The sequence below is a fragment of the Mytilus californianus genome, unplaced genomic scaffold (assembly GCF_021869535.1).
Source record: "Mytilus californianus isolate M0D057914Y unplaced genomic scaffold, xbMytCali1.0.p SCAF_7, whole genome shotgun sequence".
Classification (NCBI taxonomy): domain Eukaryota; kingdom Metazoa; phylum Mollusca; class Bivalvia; order Mytilida; family Mytilidae; genus Mytilus; species Mytilus californianus.
This window is the reverse complement of record NW_026262723.1, coordinates 74,086,063-74,111,484: the sequence shown is the minus strand read 5'-3', so window position 1 is coordinate 74,111,484 and position 25,422 is coordinate 74,086,063. Positions and strand designations below refer to the sequence as shown.

Below are 25,422 nucleotides of genomic sequence, written 5' to 3'. Positions count from 1 at the left end.
GACGAAGTTTGTCCAAAGCATTTAGTTTCTGACATATTCTGATAAAAGATGGAAATAATACAGACGGACATCAATCACAGAGGAACACTATTGATCACTTCTTTCGCAAGTTTAGTAGAAGGGGAAACAATTTGAGTGTTAAAAATCTTTACGTTTAAAAAAGAAAGTTCAAGAGTATATCCACATGGGCTTACAATCTATCTTTTTTCAATTATATATACCTTGTATATATCGAATAATGAAACTTTTGAAGGAATAGGCCTTTGTTTTTCATCTATTAAACTTATTGGAGAAAACCTCAAGCATTTTTTGTAGCTAGTTCCAGAAATTTGTAAAAATTAAAGGGTAATTTATTTTAATATGAAATTTTGCCTATTCTCTTAGAAGTATATACTAAATAATGAATAATTACATGTACAACAATCTTTTATAATAAGCGTATCAATAACTCTGTTTCATTCACTTACGCATAGGATACTTATATACCTATACCGAACGTGCGTCTGCCAAATTATAATCAACAATTATCTCCACTCTTTTATCTGCTTAAATGTTATAGGTTGATTATTCTCATGAAGCATGCTATCAAATATATTTGTTTTGCAATCACCTTCATCTATATAAACAACAAACCACGTGCCTTTTTACCTGGTATAAATACTCGTTGTTTTCCTTCTCATAAAAGCAAAACATATGATACAACTACATTAACATTAGAAAGTTAGATTTGAAATTTTGAATGGAAAGAAAAACTTACAAAGTAATTTGTAAAATAAGTGATGGTGGTTTTGGAGAAATCTATAAAGTAAATTCGCCGAGTACAAATGAAATCCTTGTTCTAAAACATTTGAAATTCAGGGGAAATTTAAATGAGCAAACATATATAAAAAACGAAATTTCAAGCCTATCTTCTTTGAGACATGAGAACATTATATCCTTTCGAGAAGTTCTAGTGAAAAGTGAAGAAGTGAATATTATAATGGAATATGCGGATGGAGGAAATCTTGAAGATTTTGTTTCTGAACATAAACCTGTATGTAATACTTTAGTTGTTGATATTTTTATCCAAATATTGAAAGCTGTAGAATTTTGTCATCAGAATATAATTGCACACAGAGACATAACTCCAAGTAATGTATTAATATTAAAAAACAGGACTATTAAATTAGCAGATTTTGGTCTTTCTATGAAATGCATGTCCTCATCTGGTCAACCATTGCTGTGCGATGATTTTCTTGGAAATAGACTATTTTCTGCTCCAGAAGTAATTCGTAGAGTTGTCCACGAAGCCATTTTAGCGGACATATGGAGTCTCGGTGTTCTCCTTTATTTCATAATATTTACTAGAGTACCATTTACAGGATATGACGAAGAAATACTAGTCCAGCAACAAACAATAGGAAATACTATAACAACATCACGTTGTATTGACTTATTTCAATGCACGTTTCTTCATTTCTTGAAAATCATTCCTTGTGACAGAACATGTGTGTCAACGGTATTACATTCCTGGAATAATGCAATGAATGAATCTGTTTTATGTTGATACTTTTTTGTTGAAAATGTATGTTGGGTGAGTTGAATAAACTGCAAAAATGTAAGAAATGTGTTCATACTTTTGATCACATTTATGAATTGTTGTCCATTATAACTATTAAACATTGCATTCCTCGAAAGTCTTTGTCATGATCTTGAGATATCAAAACATATATGAGCGAACACAAAAAGAAAAAGAATGAACCCTAAAAATTATATATGAATGAACACAAGAATATGTATGAATGAACAAAACAAAATATATGAATGAACACAAAAAATGTAGGAATGAACACAACAAAATGTATGAATGAACACAACTTTCTTCATGATTTTGGGGTTCGTGTTGCTGTTGTACCCCTATTTGTGACATTTTACCGATTGTGTCTGTTTGTTTTGTTCACACATCGTTGTCAATATGATGGAATTTGATGCGACTGTCATACAAGTGAGAGGTTTAGCTAGCTTTAAAACCAGGTTTTATCCACCATTTTCTACATTAGAAAATGTCTGTACCAAGTCAGGAATATGACAGTTGTTATCCATTCGTTTGATGTGTTTGACTTTTGATTTTGCCATTTGATTGGGGACTTTCCTTTTTGAATGTTTGTATTACGAGCACGTCAGGTCATCATGTTTCTTTTTATTGGGAAATAAAATTTCCTTTTGGAATGCCTCTCAATAGTTGTCCTATCAAAATTACGGACTTTAAGGTAGTGGTTAATAAAACGGAAGATGATTAAATTGTACATTTAACCAATTTAGAATATTTATTCTTCACGTTTTGAAATGAAACCGCAATGTTTACAATCCCTTCCGGAGCACTTGAGCGCACCTTTAGTTTTTGGTGGGGTTCGTGTTGCTCGGTCTTTAGTTTTCTATGTTGTGTTTTGTGTACTGTTGGTCGCCTGTTTGTCTTTTTCTTTTTTTTTTTTTTTGCCATGGCGTTGTCAGTTTATTTTTGACTTATGAGTTTGATTGTCTATTTGGTATCTTTAGCCTCTCTTCTACTACTGTATTTATGTATTTATTTATTTATTTATTTATCTTTCAGGCAGGTCGTTTGATTGACTATACCTGCCACAGAGATTTTGATATATAATTCTATAAATCAGATCTATGTGAACTTTTTTTTACATTAGCTTTCCGTAAATTTTAAGTTCAAAATAAATATGCAATCATATAGTTTAACGTCCTGTATTTGGAATTTATTTATTTTCAATAACCCGTGACAAACTAAACAAACGATGCCAAATCCCTACTATTATGTCATACCAGTGTCATGTGACTCTTTCCGTGTGACATTATAATTACAATTATAATAATGGTTAATCTAAAAACAAGCATAAAATAAAATAAAAGAATACTTTATACGGTAAGCCGGTTGTTTTTGATAGTGGCATTATAATTTGTTCGTTATATTTAAATTACAGAGCTCAATACATCATAAATAATTGATATTAGTCAATTATTTAGATGCCTATGGTGATGATGACATACATCAGCTTGCTTCTCTTATAAACTGCAATAAGTATCCTAGTCTTTTATAATTGTATAATCTTTAAAGGCTTCAAATATCCAAACAAAGCATAGGAAACTAATCCGCCCATGTCTTACATCAAAGGAAAACATCTACAATTATTTCGCAAAGAGAGAAGTCTTTACTTATTCATACAAAATGTTTGATTGGGTCGTTGTGAAAACTTTGCCAATATAAAATATTCATCTTAAAGTGTACAACACTACCAAAAAGCACAAAAACAAACATTTTTGTTTTCAGTGTTCAATCATTTTGTTTTTTTACTTTCTTCTGATATTGCAAACTTTTCAAACGTTTTTATACAAGTCTGTATGCGTATGTGACAACTTTACGACAAATATCCTACAAAGATAACATAGAGTTTTACATGAATAACACCACAAATTACATATACTTCTTCCAAAAAAAATGCCAAACAATGTTAGATCTGTAAAATTGCTGTAGGAAACATTTGTCCTTCCTTTAGCATTATTTGAACGAATTCTACTTTTGAGTTTTGATTCTACATTTGGTATTTTCCGTCTTTTCAATTTTCTGTCATCTTATGAATTCGGCATGAGTTGTGTCCGTTGCATTTGAACACTTGACCAAACTGGCTATATCTGGAAACAGATTTCGCCAATCGAGTGATGCCTTTGTCGGGGTCATCCATGACTGAAACACAATACATGATGTAAGGGGGCATGTAGATGGAATAAATAACTTGCAAATCAGCTGTTTGAGTAAGTCGTAAAGATTTTAATATTTATTAAGCAGTCACATGGATACGTTCATTTTTCATCGGATAACCTATAAGTGTTATGCTGGACACACACACACCCTTCAATTTTTTCAGCAGTTAGTTTTTTTCTATGTGGGAAGGTGTTCATTTGTCGTCGGGAGTATTTAAATACTAGTAAGTGCTTTTTAGGAATTACTCTAAAAACAATTTGAACTCTATTAGTTATCTAATCTCTCAGACGCACATTAATTTCTTACAATGATTGTTACCGGATTTAAGTTCCCCTTCTAAAGAATGAAAATTGTATCATGAGAAAGTTTTAGCGAATTAAAAACTACCTTCTTGTAGCTTCTTGTTTGATTTAAAGAAAGTTTATACTACTTTGGTTCATGTCAGATGTTGACAATCTTGGAAAGGAAATGCCCAGTTCTTCCCAGTTAATGCAAATGCAATACTCACTTCATTAAAACTAAATAGAATTGATGACATATCGGCAGCTTCAAAAAACAAATATATACATTGCAGATGGTTATTTATCATCTTAGTAGAACTTGTATAATGCAGATTGTATTGCGACATGTCAATAACTTGTCCGCTTTTCTTATTATATTCTTGTGAAACGGTAAATTAAGAAAAGGTCATACAGTGTTCTAACTAATTAATCCACCGGTATACCTACACGCTATAAATTCTTTTTCTTGTAAAGTCAGTACATTGTCGTGTTAATTTGTTCGTCTTTTAAATGGCGCGACACAAGAAAAAATGGGAAAGAAGCGACATTTATACCAACATCTGTGTCTGGCCAATGACATTTAAGCAGTGATATTTTTTTTTATTTTGGCAGAAAATAACATTTATTTCGTTTCGTATAATGACACACATATCTTATTGTTGTTTGGGTGATACATCATGTAAACGAAATATATTTCAATCTTATCTTTTTTTTTATTTCTTATAATGATAACACCATGAACACTAAGACGTCTATGTTTTATAATAATTTGCCGATTCAGGCATTACTGCACGTATTAGTGTTGTATTTTTACACATATCAGCTCTACATGAAGTGTTAAAATGTGGATTGATTGTCTCGTTATTATTTAAGAAAACTATTTATTATGAAAGTGAATTACTTCTTAATCTTTTCTATTTTATGAAAGTTTTATATTAAATCGTTTATAATTGTTCATATTGAAATTGCGATATGCCATTCTATATTTTTGACGTGATGTGCATGTGGTTTCATTAATGGGAATCAGAATTTATACTTTGTCAGTAAACTATAAACTGCTTCATTCTGGATACAATACTTGTCTTAGCACAGCACCTTTTTAAAAGATTTAACTGTTTACATTTATGTAGACGCGTCTGACATACCTAAGCATGGTATCTTTAATGAGTTTATTTTATCTTGGTTGCAGCTGGAAGCTTTTTTTTTAACTTTACGAAAAACACATTATCACAAAAAAATAATAAGATGCTTTTAATGCAAATGCATTTACTGCTAATTTCTTTCGTTACTATAATTTATTTTCATGACCTTCGACATATGAATAAAAGGAGAGGTGGGGTATACGTAGATGAGACAACAACCAAATGCGATAAGAAGAGTGAAAAAGAAATATTATTTTCCTGGAAAAGAAGCTAGATAACATAAGTATTTTAAGATAAATGCTGTAGGTTGTTTTGTACATTAAGGCTTAAAATCACCGAATATTGTAAGTTCTCTATATTGCAATCTAAAAAACCTTATACTAGTCTTCCCATTTTCGAATAAATCTTTTTTTGTCGAAAATTAAATATTCACGGTGCTTTTATAAACAATAAAAGGAATTGCATTCAAAAATATAACTTCAAGATAAAAAAAAAAGACAAAGGTATAAGAAAACAAATGGAAAAACACACGGTGTAAAGGTCATAATTTCCTAAGCATTTTTAAATAGAATTAAGACCTTTGAAAAAACTGTAAACACAAACTGTGTGTGTAGACACTTTGTTATTTTTATTTACTAGCATGTGCTTGGACGATGCGATTGCTAGTGGATTGTTTGTCCCCGAGGGTATCGTCAGCATAGTAGTCAACTATTTGATACTGACATGATTCATAACAAACTTCTCCGCTGAAAGAATAAGAAAGTATTCAGACATTTAAATTTCATCTGCCTCAGGCAAAGTTGACGGTAGGTCAAAATGGCATTTTTTATGTCTCGTTTGGTCAAATAGCTCTTTTATTCAAGTATTTCATACATCCTTGGCTTTCAAATGTTTGTGTGTGATTGATTTTGATGAAGGCATGCATGTTAGTATTATTTCGTTGATCTTATAAAAAAGTAAACGTTGTTTTAAATAAAGATTATAATTGAAAGTTAAATTGGTAAAGTATTATTATATTTAGTAGTTGATATCAATAACCTGCTGTAATTAAAAAGTTCATCTGATAAAACTTTACACTTACTTAAAAATTAACAAATTGAATTTGACCCTCATGTGAATGATTTAAAGGAGTTGATCGTTTATTATCAATAGTATAAATACACGTAAATTACAAGTTGAAAAATAACTTTGCAATCATATAGTTGAACGTCCTGTGTTTTGAATTTATTTTCAATTAACTTATTACCGTCAACAAAAATAATGCCAAAATATTAACTATTATGTCAGATCTTTCTGTGTGAAATAAGAAAACAAGACTTTGATATATAGACCATGCAATCTTAAATGAAAGATGTTAAAATAATTAATACGCGAGGCAAACTGTTTTTTTTATATCTATTTTGGACATGTAAATGTTAACTGAATTTTCATGGTAACTTAGAGCTGACTATAAATCCTTTATTGATTATTTTATAGAGTATTTTTTTTCGATACATATAATAATTAATTTCAATAAGTTTTCTGTCCTTAGGAAGTTCGCTACTCAGTTTCAAAATAACAAGATTTTCATAACACTAGTATATATTGATAGGGGATAAATAAAGGAACAAAAAGAGCAAAAATAAAATATAGGTCAATGTGCTTGTTTCCGAGATATTAGCCATTGAAATTTTGGCGGGAAAATATTCTCTCTTGATTTTTCATAGCTTTATCATTGAACAGTTAAAGTTCTCAAAAACTATTAAAAAATAATCAAGATTTTATAAGACTTTTACAGATGGCTTATAATTATGCATGTAAAAGATTTATAAAAAGAAAAATCGGGGTCAATGGGCAAATTTTTTTAAACGCATTCAAATAGATAAAACCAGAGGATTCCGATCATCTGACAAAAACTCACTTTCAACTCGTTGGTTTTTACTTTCAACGCGTTGGTTTTGACATTCAATGCGTTGGTTATCATTTTCAACGCGTTGGTTATCATTTTCAACGCGTTGGTTATCATTTTCAACGCGTTGGTTGTAAAAACTAACGCGTTGATTCGTAATTCATACGGTATGAAAAACCAACGAGTTGTTATTCAATTCTATACCGTAAGTTTTGCACTTTTGTCAACCAATCAAAAACTTTCTTACAATGTATTATCTAAATATGGGTTACACTAATGACTGGACCGATGACAGAATGCTTATAATTTTTTCATTTCTCAAAATTTGAAATATAATATGATTTCATCATTTAATACATAAATATAAAAAAGAAATATTAAAAGCTTGCGAAAACGTGACCTGTCCAACGTTGACAATGACCTGACCAACATCGACAACGACCTTACCGATGCAATGTCCTAATTTCTTTTTATTTTATTTAAAAAAAAATTATATTGTTAAACTTTGATCCATAATTAATAAGACATTACTAATGTAATCTCGATAAACTTTAATAATCGAGGAAAATATATTTTCTTGGGGTAAACAATTTGACCTGACCAACGTTGACAGTCTTGACCGTTATCATGACCAGGAAAAATGACCATATACATATTTATATGTAATAGGATTTGTTTTAAATTTACAGAAACATTAGTTTTATCAAATAAAAAAAAAAAACTAGAAAAAACTTGACCTGACCAGGTTCCCAATGTTCAACTTGTCAAGACTAATCTAATTATATCAATTTATTGTAATTAGATTACTGGCTTCATCAATCCAATTATGATCAATGGACATCAAGTAGAGACTACAAGCCAAAGTAGCGTTTAATTCAAATCTCAAATTTGTGTATAACCTAATACTGATTCTGTAGCATAATTCAAACTTTAAATGTATAGATCACAATAAAAAACCACGTCAATGTTTGAAAGTATAAGAAAGCAAAATTATGTAATAGAAATTATTTTACCTATAGGAATAGCTGAAAGGTAATGCATGTAAACGATTATCAAACATGTTAACAAACGATAAATTTATTGATTTTCGGGGAAATTTAAAACTAAAAAATATATCCTGCACAAGGCTCGGTCAAACTTCAAGTAGTCCGCGAAAATGTTAATTTATTTTCATGAAAATATTTAAAACTACCAAGTTATCCTGCACAAGGCTCGGGCAAACCTCAAGTAGTCCACGAAAATGTTTATGTACTTTTACAGAAATATTTAAACTACCAAGATATCCTGCACAAGGCTCGGGCATACCTCAAGCATAATCCGCGAAAATAATTATTTACTTTTATGAAAATATTTACAAAAAAACTATATATGTTGTTAATTACAGTAGTCACAAACTCTATTGGGTTTATCAACTTATTTATGGCTTATTTCACACCTTTTGTTTGTTACTTTATAATTGTGATCAAACGTGTCAAATCATGACAGGTAGTGGGCATCAATTAAATGGCGTCTTCAACCAATGCCCACATTTGATTTTATTAAAAAATTAAAAATGGATCAAAATTTATCAATTTAAAAATTTCGATGTTGATCAGGTCAATGTCAACGTTGGTCAGGTCAAATTTTTCACCCCCAAAAATATATTTTTCCCGATTATTTTTATTAAAATCATATTAATTATGGATCAAAATTTAACAATTTAATTTTTTTTTAAATAAAATAAAAAAGAAAGTAGGACTTTTCATCGGTCAGGTCATTGTCAATGTTGGTCAGGTCACGTTTTCGCAAGCTTTGAATATTCTTTTTTCATTTTTTTCCCTAATATCTATGTATTAAATGATGAAATCTTATTATATTTCAATTTTAGATAAATCCTTTGAGAAATAAAAAAATTATTAGCATTTTCATTTGGTCCTGTCATTGTTGATGTTGGTCAGGTCATTGTCAATGTTGGTCAGGTCACGTTTTCGCAAGCTTTTAATATTTTGTTCGTGTCTTTTTTTTATATTTATCTATTAAATAATGAGATCTTATTATATTTCAAATTTGAGATAATTCCTTTGAGAAATAAAAAAGTTATTAGCATTTCTCATTTGGACCTGTCATTGTCCTGTCATCGGTCCAGTCATTAGTGTAACCCATATTTAGATAATACTTTGTAAGAAAGTTTTTGATTGGTTGACAAAAGTGCAAAACTTACGGTATGGAATGAAAAACTTACGGTATAGAATTTAAAAACCAACGCGTTGGTTTTTTCATTCCGTATGAATTAAGAATCAACGCGTTAGGTTTTACAACCAACGCGTTGAAAATGATAACCAACGCGTTGAAAATGATAACCAACACGTTGAAAGTAAAACCCAACACGTTGAAAGTAAAAACCCACGCGTTGAAAATTTCATACGGTATGTTTATACCGCCAATGACACGAACGGCCACTCATATATTGCGTCCGACGTGTTGCTGGTGGTATTGTTTAGATTCCTAGTTGTCAGGCAATAAATCTTAAAAACTATATTTGCAGATCAGCTGTGTTTGTCAATCGTAAAAGATTTAAATAGTATTATGCAGACATATCAATGTTTTCATTCTCTACCCGATAACCTATGAGGGTAAAACAGTTTTGTCTGAACAATTGCCAAAAACTGGAAGATCTGATATTTAAGTCTAGTTGATCAAGTGGTCAAGAGAATTAGGCGGGTGTAGGTGGAGTTGCCAGAATATTATAAAAGCATAAGTTCTAATCGTTCCGAGCAAATGCTCAGATATAACATTTCAAATTAAGAATATAACAAATATGTGTACTTTTACATATTTTTCAACTTGTTATATCATCTTTTGCTTGTGGCCTTGATGTTTGAAACCTTAGTACATTCTTAGCTGATATTGAAGTGCAAGATATTTTTACAATAAACGTATCAACAGTCCGTTGACCTAGCTTTAAGTCACTATGACTATTCCGTAGACCGGTGTTATCCGTATTTATTCCATTTCTGCGAAGCAAGGAATTGATATATTAAATGTTGTTTACTCATTAGACTCTTATTAGGCTGAGCTTTTCAGCAAGTTTTTAAGATTGTCGACATTGGAAAAGCAATGTCAATGTCTTCCTAGTTAGTGCAAAGTGTAATAATCAGTTCATATAAAAAAAAAACAAGTGATGACATATTGAGTTACAGACGCAAACAAATACATTATAGATATACGTTATAGATCTAAGAAGAACTTATAGAACAAAGATTTTGTTGCGTCATGTCTATGCATTGTGTACGTTATTATTATTATATATATGTGAAATTAAGAAAAAGTGTAAACAGTGTTCTTATTTATGCATTAGTATATCTGCAACCCTGAAATATGTTTTTCTGGATAACTGAGTACCTTGAAATGTCATTTTATCCCGCGTTCGCGTTATGATGCATTTCTTTAACAAATAACTGGTGGAAAACTATATTAACATCATCCTCTTTGTCTATTCTATGTTACTGAAACAGTGTTATTCTTTGTCTGGGAATGCTTAAAAGCACTGATCAATTATTCAAAAATAAAATGATAAATAAAGTTCAAAGTGAACAATACCATTTCCTCTGTACGTCATTTTCGCTTTATGAAAGGAAACAAGTATTTTATGTGACCGGGGATATAAAATATGTTACTGAAATTTGTTTTATTTCTCGATCAAAGGTACTAAATTGCGGACTTATTGTCTCGTTGCAGTACAAAAATTTTAATGATTCTTCTTATAATTCGTTTAGAAAAAATGTTGCGCATAAGAGAACATGATTTGATTGCAATTACATCAACGAAAATTCCTTCGCTATATTTTTTTCGTGAGCTTTGACATATTTATAAAGGAAAATGTAGAGTATACGTCAAAAAGACAGCAACGCGTCGAGACAAATAACCAAAAAAACTCAAGGTTATCAATTTACTATATTGCATTTCAAAATCTTATACATTAGTGTTAACATTATCGAACACATCTTAATATCAATTAACGCTTGAAATGATAATCACTCAATTCTCTGATTGGCATGATTCATATTGCACAATGAAAATTGTTCAAATGACTATTGCTTTTGAATGTAAATGAACATATATCATCGGCATTTAAGAGTACTGGAAAATGTTTAAAAGACTATTGCATTCAAACGTAAATGAACATATGCCATCGGCATTTTTAGAGTACTGATTTTAAATGTACATCAAACAGGCTCTGTAAGATGATACATCCTTTTCAGTGTTAAACCAAAACTACGTGTATGAAAACGATATTGGAAAGCACTTGAAAGGCCTGGGTGAAAAAAAAAATCATTACTTCCTAAATATTTTTTTAGAGAGTACCATTGGTCTTTGAAGTAAGTTAAAACATATACATTTGCACTGTATGTGTAGCAACTTCAGGCATGTTTAGTCACTTTATGATGCTCAAAGGTTTAGGTACAGAATGAACAAAATAATTTCTATGGTAACATATAAACCGTATGTATGCTATTACTATTTTGTTGTTTTTTTTTCCTGATAAAACAATAAACAATTGTGGCCCGTAGATAAGGTGAATATCCAAAATTGTCAACCTAAAAAGGTTGTTTCCCTAAAGGCGCAGCTTAACCATAAAATAAAATATATTTTATTATATAGTTGAAAGTTAAAAGGGTAGGATAATATTATATTCAGCAAAAATGTTCTCTGCCAATTCAAATAGATTTATAAGACACAACTTGCCATTCGCATACAAAATGGAATTTCATTTGATCCTATGTGAATATCTTAATGGAGAAGAATGTTAGATATCAATAAAGCAGCGACCAAACAACAGAATATCACAAAAAGACATGTAGAGGTTTTGCAACACCATTCTACATTCTGTGTGTGTGTGAGAGAAAAAGAGAGAGAGAATTTATATGAATAGTGGATATCCTTTTTTGTTATTGATAAATTTTGTTTTGGTAATTTGTTTTTGAATTTAAAGTATAACATATTGATTTTTCTTGATTTGTTTCTTACGTGTGGACACCTTGTTACATATATAATAAATATGGATCTTAGTGTCTTTATTTTTTCCATGTAGTGTATACAGATTCAACAAAAAATTTATTTCATCTTAGATAAAGCTAGATTCAGTAGTCAGTTCATACATTCACTATACATCTTCCATAATTACATAAACAAAATTTCAAAGTACGCAGAAAGAGCTTTAACAGGCAAACAGACACATCAAAATTGACATTATGTTACTGACGTCTTTACACTAAATCCATTGAATGTTGGATGTGTACTGATTGATATTTTAGTCTTAGGTACATAATTTTTTTTATTAGTTGTTATTGGCTTTGAACTAGCTGTCAGTAACTGCAAGTACTCTCAGGACTGTACTTAGTGTCTTTTTGTTGTGGGGATGCATAAGTACCCGTCCACGTCCACTCTGTGTTTTTGTTAGATGTATTTCTATTTGTATCAATCTGATGAGTTGACCATATCCTCAGTGTCCAATATCTTCTTGCTACAGTTCCATTAAGTTGTGGGTAGCAGAAATTCTGCAGGGGAACTGATTGGAGATTATATCGAACACTCTTGTAGTACCAAAATGGGGATATACCTTTTCCTACGGATTCCGAAAAAATCAATGCTTAACGTCTTAAGCCAACAAAAAACCCAATGACTTAGTAAAACAAACCAATCAAGTCTATGTCACAAATTAGCAATTAGGTGTAGGCTTTCTATTGTTCAACGCCTATCATGATGGACTATACACATCAAAGACTATAAGACCTCTGCATTGAACATATTAAAAGTAAAATAACTCAATATTTCACATACAATCCTGTATATCACATTTTGGTACCCTACTAACACTATAAACAGACAATGGGTGGGACGAGGGTGGGATTAAAACAACTACAAGAACAGGCTATAAACAGACAATACAGTACAAACGTTGACTATTCTGTCAAACGTTTACCTTCTCATTGAGTGGATATTAAACAAATGAGACAGAATCACATGTACTTCCGCCTAAGTAAATTGGCCAATGAGGTTATGACCATATCCTCAGTGTCCAATATCTTCTTCCTACAGTTCCAATAAGGTGTGGGTAGCAGAAACTCTACAGACTTCCTGAAGATGAAACCCAATCTAAAATACAAAGGCCCAATCCATATATAATGCCTCTTCCCAAAACTCAAAATAAAACATTTTTTCTTTCTTAACATAATTTATTACATAACAAAGGTTGTACAGATATATAGTTATACAATACAAAGAATCACAAAATTCATGCACGAGTATTTTATAAATTTTACAATGAAATACTCGTGCAATTACACATTCACCAACGACTCCCAACAGCTTAAGTGATCTCGCAAAATCAACATGTTGCTTACAAATTTTTAAATTTTGAAAATATTGATTTGGGGGAATATCCGAATCATAAAAACGACCCTTAAAATTTCCTTTAAAGCGTCTGAAAAAAATCTGTACAATTATTAAGCATTTTAGTATATCTTTATTATCTGTCCCTTCTAGAATATCTTTCCAGTTTGACAAATGATGATGAATCTGACCGCTTAGAAAGAGATCAGGATCACGCAAAGGCAAAGTCCAACTATCAAAATGAACACCACATGCACCATTCAGAACTTCTTCAGCCGATGGAAAGTGTGTTGTAAGTGAAGGAATTTCACCTCCAAGCGCACCCATGCTGGTTCTTGACGTACTTGTACCTTTTTGGGATTAAAAACAATTTCCATTTCCCATTCCGGAACATGAATTATTAATGAATTTAAACTTCCCAATGTTTTACTATTCTGAAGAGAAAAATAAAAACACTCTCTATATCCAAGAACCAACATAAGAGCACTTAAAGGAGAAATCCCTTCACCTACAATCCACGTGGAACATGTAGAACCACCAGGGTATCAGTGACCCTTGAATTGTAAATGAAGACATTTCAAATAAATTAAAATAAAAACCAAAATAATTCACAATAATTCCCTTATTGAAAATATAAAAAGATACTAAAAAACATTATTTCCCCTTTGCAGCCTTCATTTTGTCACAGTCTCTTATCTGATGACTTGTACTATCACAAAACAAACAAGCACCTCTCTGACGTATTCCAACATTTCGTGGTCTGCCCCTATAACCATTAGAGCCACCTGGATACATCATGATTAACCCGTCTTGTAGCTTTAGAAAGTTCCTCCAGAGTAAGTAATTTGAGTGAATTGCTAGGATTATCTTGCAGACAAAGTGTCCTCACCTTCTCCTTTAAATTTTTAACTACTTCTTTTTTTTTTTGTGGTATTCTCTAAGCTAGCAGTCCTATCCTCCAAATTATCCCTCTTTCTTTTATTTGTCCCATTGTTGTCACCACTACTCTGCAAATCATCACCACTTCTCTGCACATTGTCACCACTTCTCTGCACATTTACGGAATTACCACTAGTAGTGGGGGTCTTAAAAATAAAAACAAAACCACTATGATATCAATATTAACACACATTAAGTAACATCAGTGAATCTATTTAATATCAAAATTCTGTGTAAATTACTTCAGTGTTATCAATATTTTCATTTATATGAATAAACTAATACCTGGATTCAACTAGTGTGGATTAAGTCACAGTAAGTGTATTGTGATTGAGATTTTAGAAAAAAACTGCATTAAAATAGTCAATAAGAGATCTGTGAATCTAAAGCAGTAATTATGTATTTACCAACAAGACAATTTTACATTTCAGCTAAATATTGCTTGTTATGTGGTACAAGTTGTTGCTCGTAATTGAAGGCTACACAAAGACCCAAGATGATGGATATTTTTATGCATAAAATTCAACAGATTAAACTTTATCTGCCAGCCAAGACATAACATTCAAAGTGCAAGACGTAGAAATGACTTACTTGATCTTGCGACTGGGTTAAATCTTGTCCACTGGGTTGTCCGTATTCATTTGCATACAGTATCAAACAATGTGTGGCCCACCTGGTTTCCTCAACTGTATCATCTCTATCAGCAAATTGAAGTAAATCTTGTAGTTCTTCACCCCTTAAATCGAGAACTTCTTCAATAATATAAAACAAAAATGTGAGTTAAAAACTCAACAGAGCTTCTATTTTACTTGTTGTACTGACCTTGCCGACTTTAAATAAAACTTATTTATTTTATTACAAAACACTCAACTTTAATTTCTTATGATTGTCTATAAACGTATTACAATAATAGGAAAGACAAAACATGTCAAACAATGAAATGATGAATAGTACAAACCTGTTGCCTCAGATCATCTATGTATAAATCATTCAATTTGTTATCCTTTTGAAAACGAGCAAACTCCTTTAAAACTCTGTGGTTGTCCTCTTCTTATTCTCTTAATAGCCGCTACTAGCCGTACCCTTTTTAATGAGTGTCTACGTTTGAAACATTTGGGTAAAACCATCTGAAAATAAATACACAACTATCTACACAACTGTATACACACACTGTCACAAGTCTAGACATCAAACTGTACACACACTGTCACAAGTCTAGACATCACATGACGTCGCGCACCTGCTGAGGGAAATCCCCTTTAGGCAATATATACTTTTCCTCCGCTATTTGGAGTACCACTACGTAATAAACGAACATAGGCAAATGTACTTTTTCATTAAAATCTTTTAAAAGAAAAAACGAACAACCATTTGTTTTTTAAATTGTATATATCATTTTTAAATCCTAGAGTTCAACTCAACACAATGACTCTTTAATAAAATCTGTGATGACACGTGTCGAGCACACCCTTCGCCCCGACGGGATTGAACTGCCATAAAATTCTTTAACTTAATACCTCATTAATTTTTTTTTTAAAAACTAGGAAAATGCACATATTTAAGCAACCAGTTTGGTAATACAAATATATAATACAAATGTTATAAACATTGGCCCTTATAATTACTTATTTTTACACTCGACCTCGTGTCGGGCTTTTCCAATCTATCAATTTATTATATCTCTTTAGCCCTGGTCATTTTTCGAATTATATCTCATGGCCCTTGCCATTATTCTTCAATTATATCTCAAACACCTTTGCTTTCTCAAATAAAAATTACCATCTCTAAATAAATGTTATCTCATTGGCTCTCGCCATTTCCCAATATCATATCTCATGGCCTCTTGCCCATTTAAAAAATTTATATTGTCTATTGCCATTCTCAAATTATATGACCTCTTGTCATTCTTATATCATATGGCCTCTTGCCATTTAAAAATAAAAATATATACCTTCACTACAAAGTTTCACGGTTGGCCTGAGCGGTCAGGACACGTCCGCTCTCTTAATTGGATATTAAACAAATGAAACAGAATCACATGTACTTCCGCCTAAGTAAATTGGCCAATGATGTTATAAGCTTTTTCTAACTGATTTTTAAAGTTTGTTCTTATGTTGTACTGTTACACCACTTTCCAAGGTTAGGGGGAGGATTTAGCGCTCAAAAACATGTTTAGCCCTCCACCCTCCTCCTTATGTGCCTGTCCCAAGTCATGAGACTGTAGTTCAGTGGTTGTCGTTGGTTCATGTCTGTCATATTTGTTTTTCGTAAATTGTTTTGTTATAAATTAGGTTGTTAGTTTTCTCAATTGAATTTTTTCATAGTTTTATGTCGGATCCTGTTATAGCCGACTATACGATATGGGGTTTTCTCATTGTTGAAGGCCGTACGGTTACCTATAATTGCTGACATCCACTTCATTTGAACTTTGGTGGATAGTTGTCTTCATTTGCAATCATACCACATCTCCTTATTTTATATAAGTATGTTGTTGGAATGTCATCGTGATCGAGAAAAAGATTTCTTCCATTATCATATTTATAAATATTGAACATAATACATTCATCTTCAATCTGCACAGAGCACAAGTTGGTCCAGCTAAACTAAAGATGAGGAAGATGCCAAATGGACAATCAAAATTTATGAGAAAAAGAAAAACGGATAAAAATCATGGCAAAACACGATAAACGACCAAAATGACAAAATGACAAAACACTGGAAAGAAAATTAAACCCTGAGCAACACGAACCCCACAAAAACCCAAAGAGACAAGTTTTGTTGTTACGTTCCTAAGTCGTGATTTGAGAATAACGGAGCGACTGAGATGGGTGAGATGGGTACAGGACTGTGCACTGGCCTTAACGGGCTTTGAGCACATTATCAACTTTATTTAATCTAGTTAAGATTGAATAAATATAATACGGAACATCACCTTTGACATAAAAAAAAACTAATTTTAAGCATAAACTTTCGATAAAAAAAATGAACCAAGTTGAATGTGACTACTTTTGGTAAAATTTAGTTTCCACAAAAAATTGACAGTGGTATTACCTCTAATATTTTGTAATTATGACTTTAAAATTGATTTTACTAAGTGTAATATTCCTTAACTTTCTTATATCCGTTAGACTGCAAAGCACGCAAGTAGAGGCATAAATTACACATAAACCATGATACTAAGAGTAGCAGCATAAATTCACTAAACAACAATGATTATTCCACATGCTTAACTTCATTGCAGATCGCTGTGTGTTTTGTATTGAAATAATGTCGTCTTGTTTAATAACGATAAAACGGGGAAATGACTTTCAGATTTAAGTATTCAACAATAATGTCATACGTCATTCCTGGCTTCAGGTTTAGCATGCAACCGTATGATTAATGATTAAACAAATTCTCGAGTATTAACCTGTTTATTATTGCGGTCGTTAGGTCTGCACTTATTATGATTAACTATGGTATTAAATTAATATTTTTTTTGTATCAAGATGCCAGAAATAACCACTTTTCATTACATCTGTAGGCACTCCCCTATTTACAAAAAGACCGACATGGTAGAGCAATTTCCGCTCAATCTATTTCATCAATGGAACAATTCCAACAGATATTATAACGTTTAGTGGCCCTTATATATTAGGACAAGAACAAATTAACAATCAATACAATAGGTAGCTATAGGTTCTGTAGTGTGGGCTGCCGCAGTTAAGGACGGGAAGTCTCGGCTTGTGAAAGAAGGATATGTTGGATAGGTGCAGAGATTTTGCCTTGCACAAATTCACCTACTGACATTTCAGAGTTGTTACAACGGTTCTTTAACCTGCAGAGAACGTGACACTCACCCTACACGATGCATCAAATTGGTATGCATCGTTATTCGGTGTTGTTGAAGACGGCATTAATACAATTAAACCAATCAATTGAACAAATATACCACATATATTTACAATGACATTGGATAACAAAAGGTTAACCTTCATGTATTCGCTTGAAATACGTTGTACGTGTTATACATCCGTTTCTAGAATCAAAATATATAAATCTGTAGAATTAGGCAATTCCAAAGCGCTGTTGTTAAAAACTATTCCTTCTAGGTACAAAAAAAAATGATCTATAAATAAATAAAATGAATGAATAAACAAATAATAAACAAATAGAAATAGATAAATGAGATTCGTGTATTCTGTCAAAATGATAGAATAGTTATATGCAGCCAGCCGATATAAGTATGCAGATATATAAAAGTACATCACTGAGATTCATCATGTAGGTAATTAGAAGTTCAAGACTATTTAATTGCTAATTAAAAAAACTAATGATGATGTTTAAGGCATACCTTACGCAATTGCCGTCTGTAACCGTGGATATTTAGTGCGAGACTGACATTTACCTCAAATTAACGAAACGTTTTCGTCAAAAATATTTATTAACAAAACTTTACTTCAGTTCAACAAAAAAAATTGATGGATACATAATGGTACATAAGATTAAATTCAAATTTGCCACTAGCATAGGGAAACTTAATTGTGAATGTGTTTATTTACAACCTGTTGAGCGAATTGCGGGTAGATATCACTAGTGATATCATTCATTTCACTACAATGTATAAGTAAAGTGCATAATTATGCTTCAAGTAACAAAACAAAAAGACAAAAAATTATAAATTGAATAAAATAAGGTTGATAAGAGTTTGAGGTATATGCCTGTCATTAACTAAGTGAAATTGATGGTAAATGAATGTTTTTCTATAATTCTCAACTATTGTCTGTGTTGTTTTTGATGCAGCACTCATGAATACAATGCATGCGCATGTCAGACATAATAGATCCCAATTGAGTGTACAAATCACCCGAATACGTCTATTTGGACAATCCAACGCCGTATGTTTGTACTTCCGTTATGAAAAAAGGTTCAAGTTTTAGTTTATTGAGTAACATATATGCAAGGATTGATTAATCGGTAAACTAACCAATAGAGCAAATATACCACATATACATACAATGACAATGGATAACAAAAGCAAAAGGTTAACTTTCATGTATTCGCTTGAAATACGTTGAACGTGTTATAAGTTGCACTTCTGTAAATATAGACAATGCAATTTCCCATAGGAACTACTTTTACAGCTACAACTGTACCACTTTATAATGAAGTTTCGTAAAAAAGTGTATTCTAGAATGGAAAGCTCATACATTGTATGCACTACTATTGTTTTCAAAGGTCAAAATATAGGGCTGTGCGGTATATTTTTAACATTAATATGCCTCGAACTTCTTAGAATTTAAACTTATACTAAAATTCTGTACTACACCTCCTTTCACTTTGGGTCTTCCTCAGATTTCAATTTGGTCGCTATTCAGGGGTATTAATACTGGTAACATTCCCAAGTTATATATCTCTAAGAAGATGAAACATAGGGATCACACATGGAACCAGTAGGCGAACAAAACAAAATATCTATGAATATTATATATCTCCACAAAAAAGGCGTGGTTTGTGAAACAGCTGTACTTACAAAGTGCAACCTATACTATCATTTATTCAAATAGAAAACTCTTGAAAAACACTTTTTCTCACAACAATAGTTATTTATCAGAATCATAGCCTAAAAGAAATCACTGCATATGCTCGAACTTTTCTTTTACAGTACATTTTACTAGTACGGCGGCTTTGTGAAAAATTGTTCACATCCTGCTAGAAGCATGAAATTTGGCATATACCTTCCTCAACTTTTACTCTTTTAAATCAGATAGGGAGGCATTTGAAAAAAATGTCTCACTTCCGGTAAAATCCAAAATGGCGGACATCATACTTAAATTAGCCCAATATCGATGGCTAGTATGTGAAAAGGTGTTATTATCAAGCTACTATCATAATATTTGGTACAAACCTTTGTTGGATATATCATATAGATTAGATGTCCTCAAAAACCCTATCTCCGGTAAAATCGAACATGGCGGACATTGTACTAAAATAAGCTTATTTTTAGGGAGGGTAATTCAAATGTGTTTTAAAGTATTGCTACTATCATTATATTGTGCAGGAACCTTTCTTTGGTGCTTCTCATGGATACATTTTATAGGACATATGTCTTTAAAACCCCTACTTCCGGTGATATCCAATATGGCGGACATAGAAGTATCAAAGTTTTATTTTAATATTAAATTTTTTTCAAAATGTAAAGAAAATGTTTTTTTTTGTGCTGGTCATTTAATTTTTTGCTTTAAGTTATCCTCAAAACCACTAATTCTATTCAACTGTAAATGTTTAAATACAAAGTTAACACTTCAGGTAAAAAAACCAATATGGCGTAAATTTCAAAGATGAGCTTTGGATAGATTGATTAAATCAAAATAAAATTACTAATTTATGGCCGCAAATACATGTTTATTCACAATCGGAGAGCTGATTTTCCACATTTACATATTGTGATATTGTTTTTTTGCACCCAACGAACAAGCTCCTGATAAGATGAAGAGGCCTCACAAAGAGTTGTCCAAAAGGGTTTCCATGCTTTATATTTTTCCCTTCGCAATTCATAAGCGTCTGGACTAGTTAGCATTGGAACCAATTCAAAGCTTGATACTCATTCACACCCGCCATGGTATATTGCACGTTTTACATGCTGAAAAAGACTAGACCGAGTCGTGGGAATAGCCTCAATAAGTCTTTCCTCTTCTTAAAACACATGTTTTCTTGCTTCGTTAACCCCATCTGATAAATTTGTTCGATCTTACAACAAAACCACGTATCGTTTTATCAATGACATTATCAAATCCATATCTCGTGATGTTGGCTGATCAATCATCATTCTAAATGATAAAGTTACATCTTCAAACGCCATCCATGTCACCAACGCAGTTCCTTTTCCAGCAAACGTGTAATCTCTCAATGCCTAGTGCATTTGAAAGGTCATGGATAGATATATATCTAAAGCTTTTCCCACTTCCAAATGCAAGCCAAAGTTCGTCTGCTCGTATGTCACGGAATAGAGAAACAGCAATGACAACAACATCAGTATCGACTGTTCGAGTCATGACTCAGTTAAGTCTGTGTTTCACTGCATCAGACACATGCATCTTGATTCTAGTGTCAGCCTCTTCATTTGTGCTAAACTTGAAACATCATCATGTGGTGGATAACACAGAACATCCTCAGCATTTGTTGCTGCAACTACCTTTTCCTCAAAATCTATTGAGCAATCTGCTGTGAATGAAAACTAAGAAGTTCTTTATTATTGTCGTCATCTCTCAGAAAACTTTGCCAATTTTCAGGAATTTGTTTTGACCCTGGATTCGCCTGTGTATTCCCTTTCCCCTAAATGTAGCTCTTGCTTCTTGTAGCAGCCTGTAAACTACCGGTATTGTCTATGTACGCATCCGAGACTACATCCACTGTTACAGTTTCAAGGTGTTTCATAACGAGTATGCTGATAGGGTATTATGTCCTTACCTTAAAAAATACCTTAAAACTGTTACAGGAGTGAATGAAGTCTTGGATGCGTATAGTAGTTGTAGCAACAAATGCTCAGGATATTCTATTTTATCCACCACGTGAAGTTTTTCAAGTTTAGCACCATGTTCGCATTAAGAAGCTGACACTAGAATCATGGTGCATGTGTCTGATGCAGTGAAACACGAACTCAAACGAGTCATGATTCGAACAGTTGTTACTGATGATGCTGTCATTACTATTTCCTTTTCCGTGACATAGGGGTAGACGAACTATGGATTGTGTTTGGAAGGGCAAAAAGCTTTGGATAAATATCTATCAATGACCTTTCAAATGCACTAGGCAATGAGTGATCACACAGACTTATTGTGATCCATGCCTTAACCGGTTGTGATACGGTTCTATGTTCGTTTGAAAAGGAAAAAAGACTGCGTTGGAGACATAGATGGCATTTGATGATGTGACTTCAACATAAGGAATGATGATTGATCAGCCTAAATCATCGGGTTTTAACTGTAAAATCGCACAAACTTATCAGATGGGGTTAACTTGGTTAACGAAGCAAGAAAATAACTATTTGCGCAAAAGGGAAGGCTAATTGAGGCTATTCCCTCAACTTGGTCTAGTCTTTTCCAGCATGTTAAACGTGCAATATACTAAGGCAGGTGTTAAGGGGGACGAGCTTGGAATTGGCTCTTATGCTACCAAGTCCAGGCGCTAATGGATGGCGAAGGGACAAAGAGGATCACTTTAAAAAACTCTTTCTGAGGCCTCATCATTTTGTCAGAAGCTTGTACATTGTGGATGTAAGAAAGGATGCCGTGGTCGTTGTTAATGTGGAAAATCGGGTCTCCCGTGCACTGCTTTGTAAGCATGTGGTGGTGACTGTGAATAAACATGTATTTTTGGCCAAATAGTAGTAATTTTAGAAATGTTTTAGTACTTTTATTAGTGATTTTATTTTGTTTTAATCAATCTATCCAAAACTCTACATCGAAGATATGGATTGAGGACTCATCTTTGATATTTTTTTACCGGAAGTGTTAACTTTGTATTTAAACATTTACAGTTGAATAGAATTAGTGGTTTTGAAGATAACTTAAAGCCAAAAGTTTAAGGACCAGCACAAAAAAAAACCATTTTCTTTACATTTTGAAAAAAGTTGAATATTTAAGTAAAAATTTGATATTTCTATGTCCGCCATTTTGGATATTACCGGAAGTAAGGGTTTTAAAGACATATGTCTCATACATTGTATCCATCCATGAGAAGCACCAAAGAAAGGTTCCTGCACAATGTAATGATAGTAGCAATACGTTAAAACACATTTCAATTACCCTCCCTAAAAAATAAGCTTATTTTAGTACAATGTCCGCAATGCTGGATTTTACCGGAAGTAGGGTTTTTGAAGACATCTAATCTATATAATATATCCAAAAGTAGTACATTACAAAGGTTTGTACCAAATATTATGATAGTAGCATGATAAAAACACCTTTTCACATACTAGCCATCGATATTGGGCTGATTTAGGTATGATGTCCGCCATTTTATATTTTACCGGAAGTGAGACATTTTTTTCAAATGCCTCCCTATCTGAAATAAAAGAGTAACAGTTGAGGAAGGTCTATGCCAAATTTCATGCTTGTAGCAGGATGTGCACAATTCGTCTGAAATATGCTTGTAGCCGCTGCACTATACACCCCACCCCTGTTTCAATTTTTAAAGAATTGAAAAAAAAGACTTTAATTAATGTCAGCTTACCCTATGTGCATGTTTTCTGACATGAAATGCTTAGAACCTGTATGAAACAATTCTGATAACAAATTGAAAGCTTTCCAGAATACTATAAATGTAAAGTTTAGTAGTTAATCATTACAACATTCAATATTATAGAAAGTATCCAATCCTGCCTCAGTCTCCAGTCCACATCTTACTGTATGTCTATTTATCTTTAAAAGTTCACAATTTCTGCTTCAAATGGTCAGTGATGAAATCTTGTCAAAATGATATTATCTCTTACTATATATCTAACATAGTTTGGCTAATATATGACTAGAAGTGCTGAAACAAAGCCATATTTGCAAAAATTGTATGTATGAAGTTACCAGTCTGATATATGAATTCACTAAAAGTTTTATAGAACTGACTGCTGGAATCTGTTTTTTTGCATAAATTCAAAGCACAGTCATTTTTTTCTATACAAAAGACCTTTGTAATAATAAAAGCATAGCTTTTACAGGCTAAATTATCTGTTTTATGACCCAAGGGCTGGGGATTTTTTTCTGTTTTTTTGCCCCTGGGGCCTCAAATTTGCAAAATAATTCTGGAATATTAAGTACAATTTTAGGATAGAACACGCTATTGTTAGTTTTATTGAGGTATTTTTGTATCACTAGCTTGTATTTTTTTATGCCGCGGTCACAAGAAAGCACATTCAGGTGTTACGGCTGACTTTTGGTTTTTCGACAGGACAAAAACACCCCAACAACAATATTCATCAAGGACCTACGAGTTTCAATGACTGCGAAAAGTAGATATAAGCACTTTTAACAATTCAAATTACAGATGTGCAGATATTATGAATTTACTTTGCATACAGGGCTTTAGGTAAACTATGCATATTGTAAACTGTTAATTTATGCTGAGTCATCATAGTAAAGGCCCAGGATTTCTCAATCTTCATGAAATATTTTTATAACTTTATTCTTGAGTTAATTTCATTAAGACTCTGAAGATAAACAAGATTTAGTGAAATTCAACATGATCTCTTTTTTTCACCCAATATAGCTTGCACCTCTGTAAATATAGGCAATGCAATTTCCCTTAGGAACTCCTTTTACGACTAAAACTGTACCACTTTTATTATGAAGTTTCGTAAAAAAATTATATTCTAGAATGGAAAGCTCATTTGCACTACAATTTTTTTCAATGGTCAAAATATAGGGCTGTGCAGCATATTTTTCAACATTTATATGCCCCGAATTTCTAAGAGTTTAAACTTATATTAAAATTCCATACTACCCCTCCCTTCACTTTTGGTCTTCCTCAGAATTCAATTTGGCCGCTATTCATGTGTATTTATACTGGTAACATTCCCAAGTTATATCTCTACGAGATGAAACATAGGGATCATATCTTGGAACCAGTAGGTAAACAAAACAAAGTATCTCTGAATATTATATATCTCCCTAAAAGAGGCGTGGTTTGTGAAATAGCTGTATTTACAAAGTACAACCTATACATCCGTTGCTAGAATCTTAATATATAAATCTGTAGAATAAGGCGCTTCCAAACCGCTGATGTTAAAACTATTCCTTCTAGGTAAAAAAAATCGATCTACAAAATAAATAAGACTAATGAATAAATAAATGAATGAATAATAATCAAATAGAAATAGATAAATGAGATTTGTGTACTTTGTCAAAATGATAGAATAGTTATATGCAGCCAGCCGATATAGGTATGCAGTAAATATCAAAGTACATCACTGAAATTCATCATGTAGGTAATTAGAAGTTCAAGATTATTTAATTGCTAATTAACAAACTAGTGCTGATGTTTAATGCATACCTTACGCAATTGCCGTCTGTAACCTTGGGT

General features: G+C 32.2%; 1 protein-coding gene across 1 annotated transcript; it reads left to right on the top strand.

Annotated features, from left to right (window-relative positions):
* Positions 1 to 677: 677 nt before the first annotated feature.
* On the top strand, positions 678 to 1,660 carry LOC127710298 (NUAK family SNF1-like kinase 2). The gene has a single exon (XM_052216096.1). It carries the CDS (start codon positions 740 to 742, stop codon positions 1,544 to 1,546), a length of 807 nt encoding a protein of 268 aa, XP_052072056.1. The 5' UTR covers positions 678 to 739; the 3' UTR covers positions 1,547 to 1,660.
* The last annotated feature ends 23,762 nt before the right edge of the window (positions 1,661 to 25,422 follow it).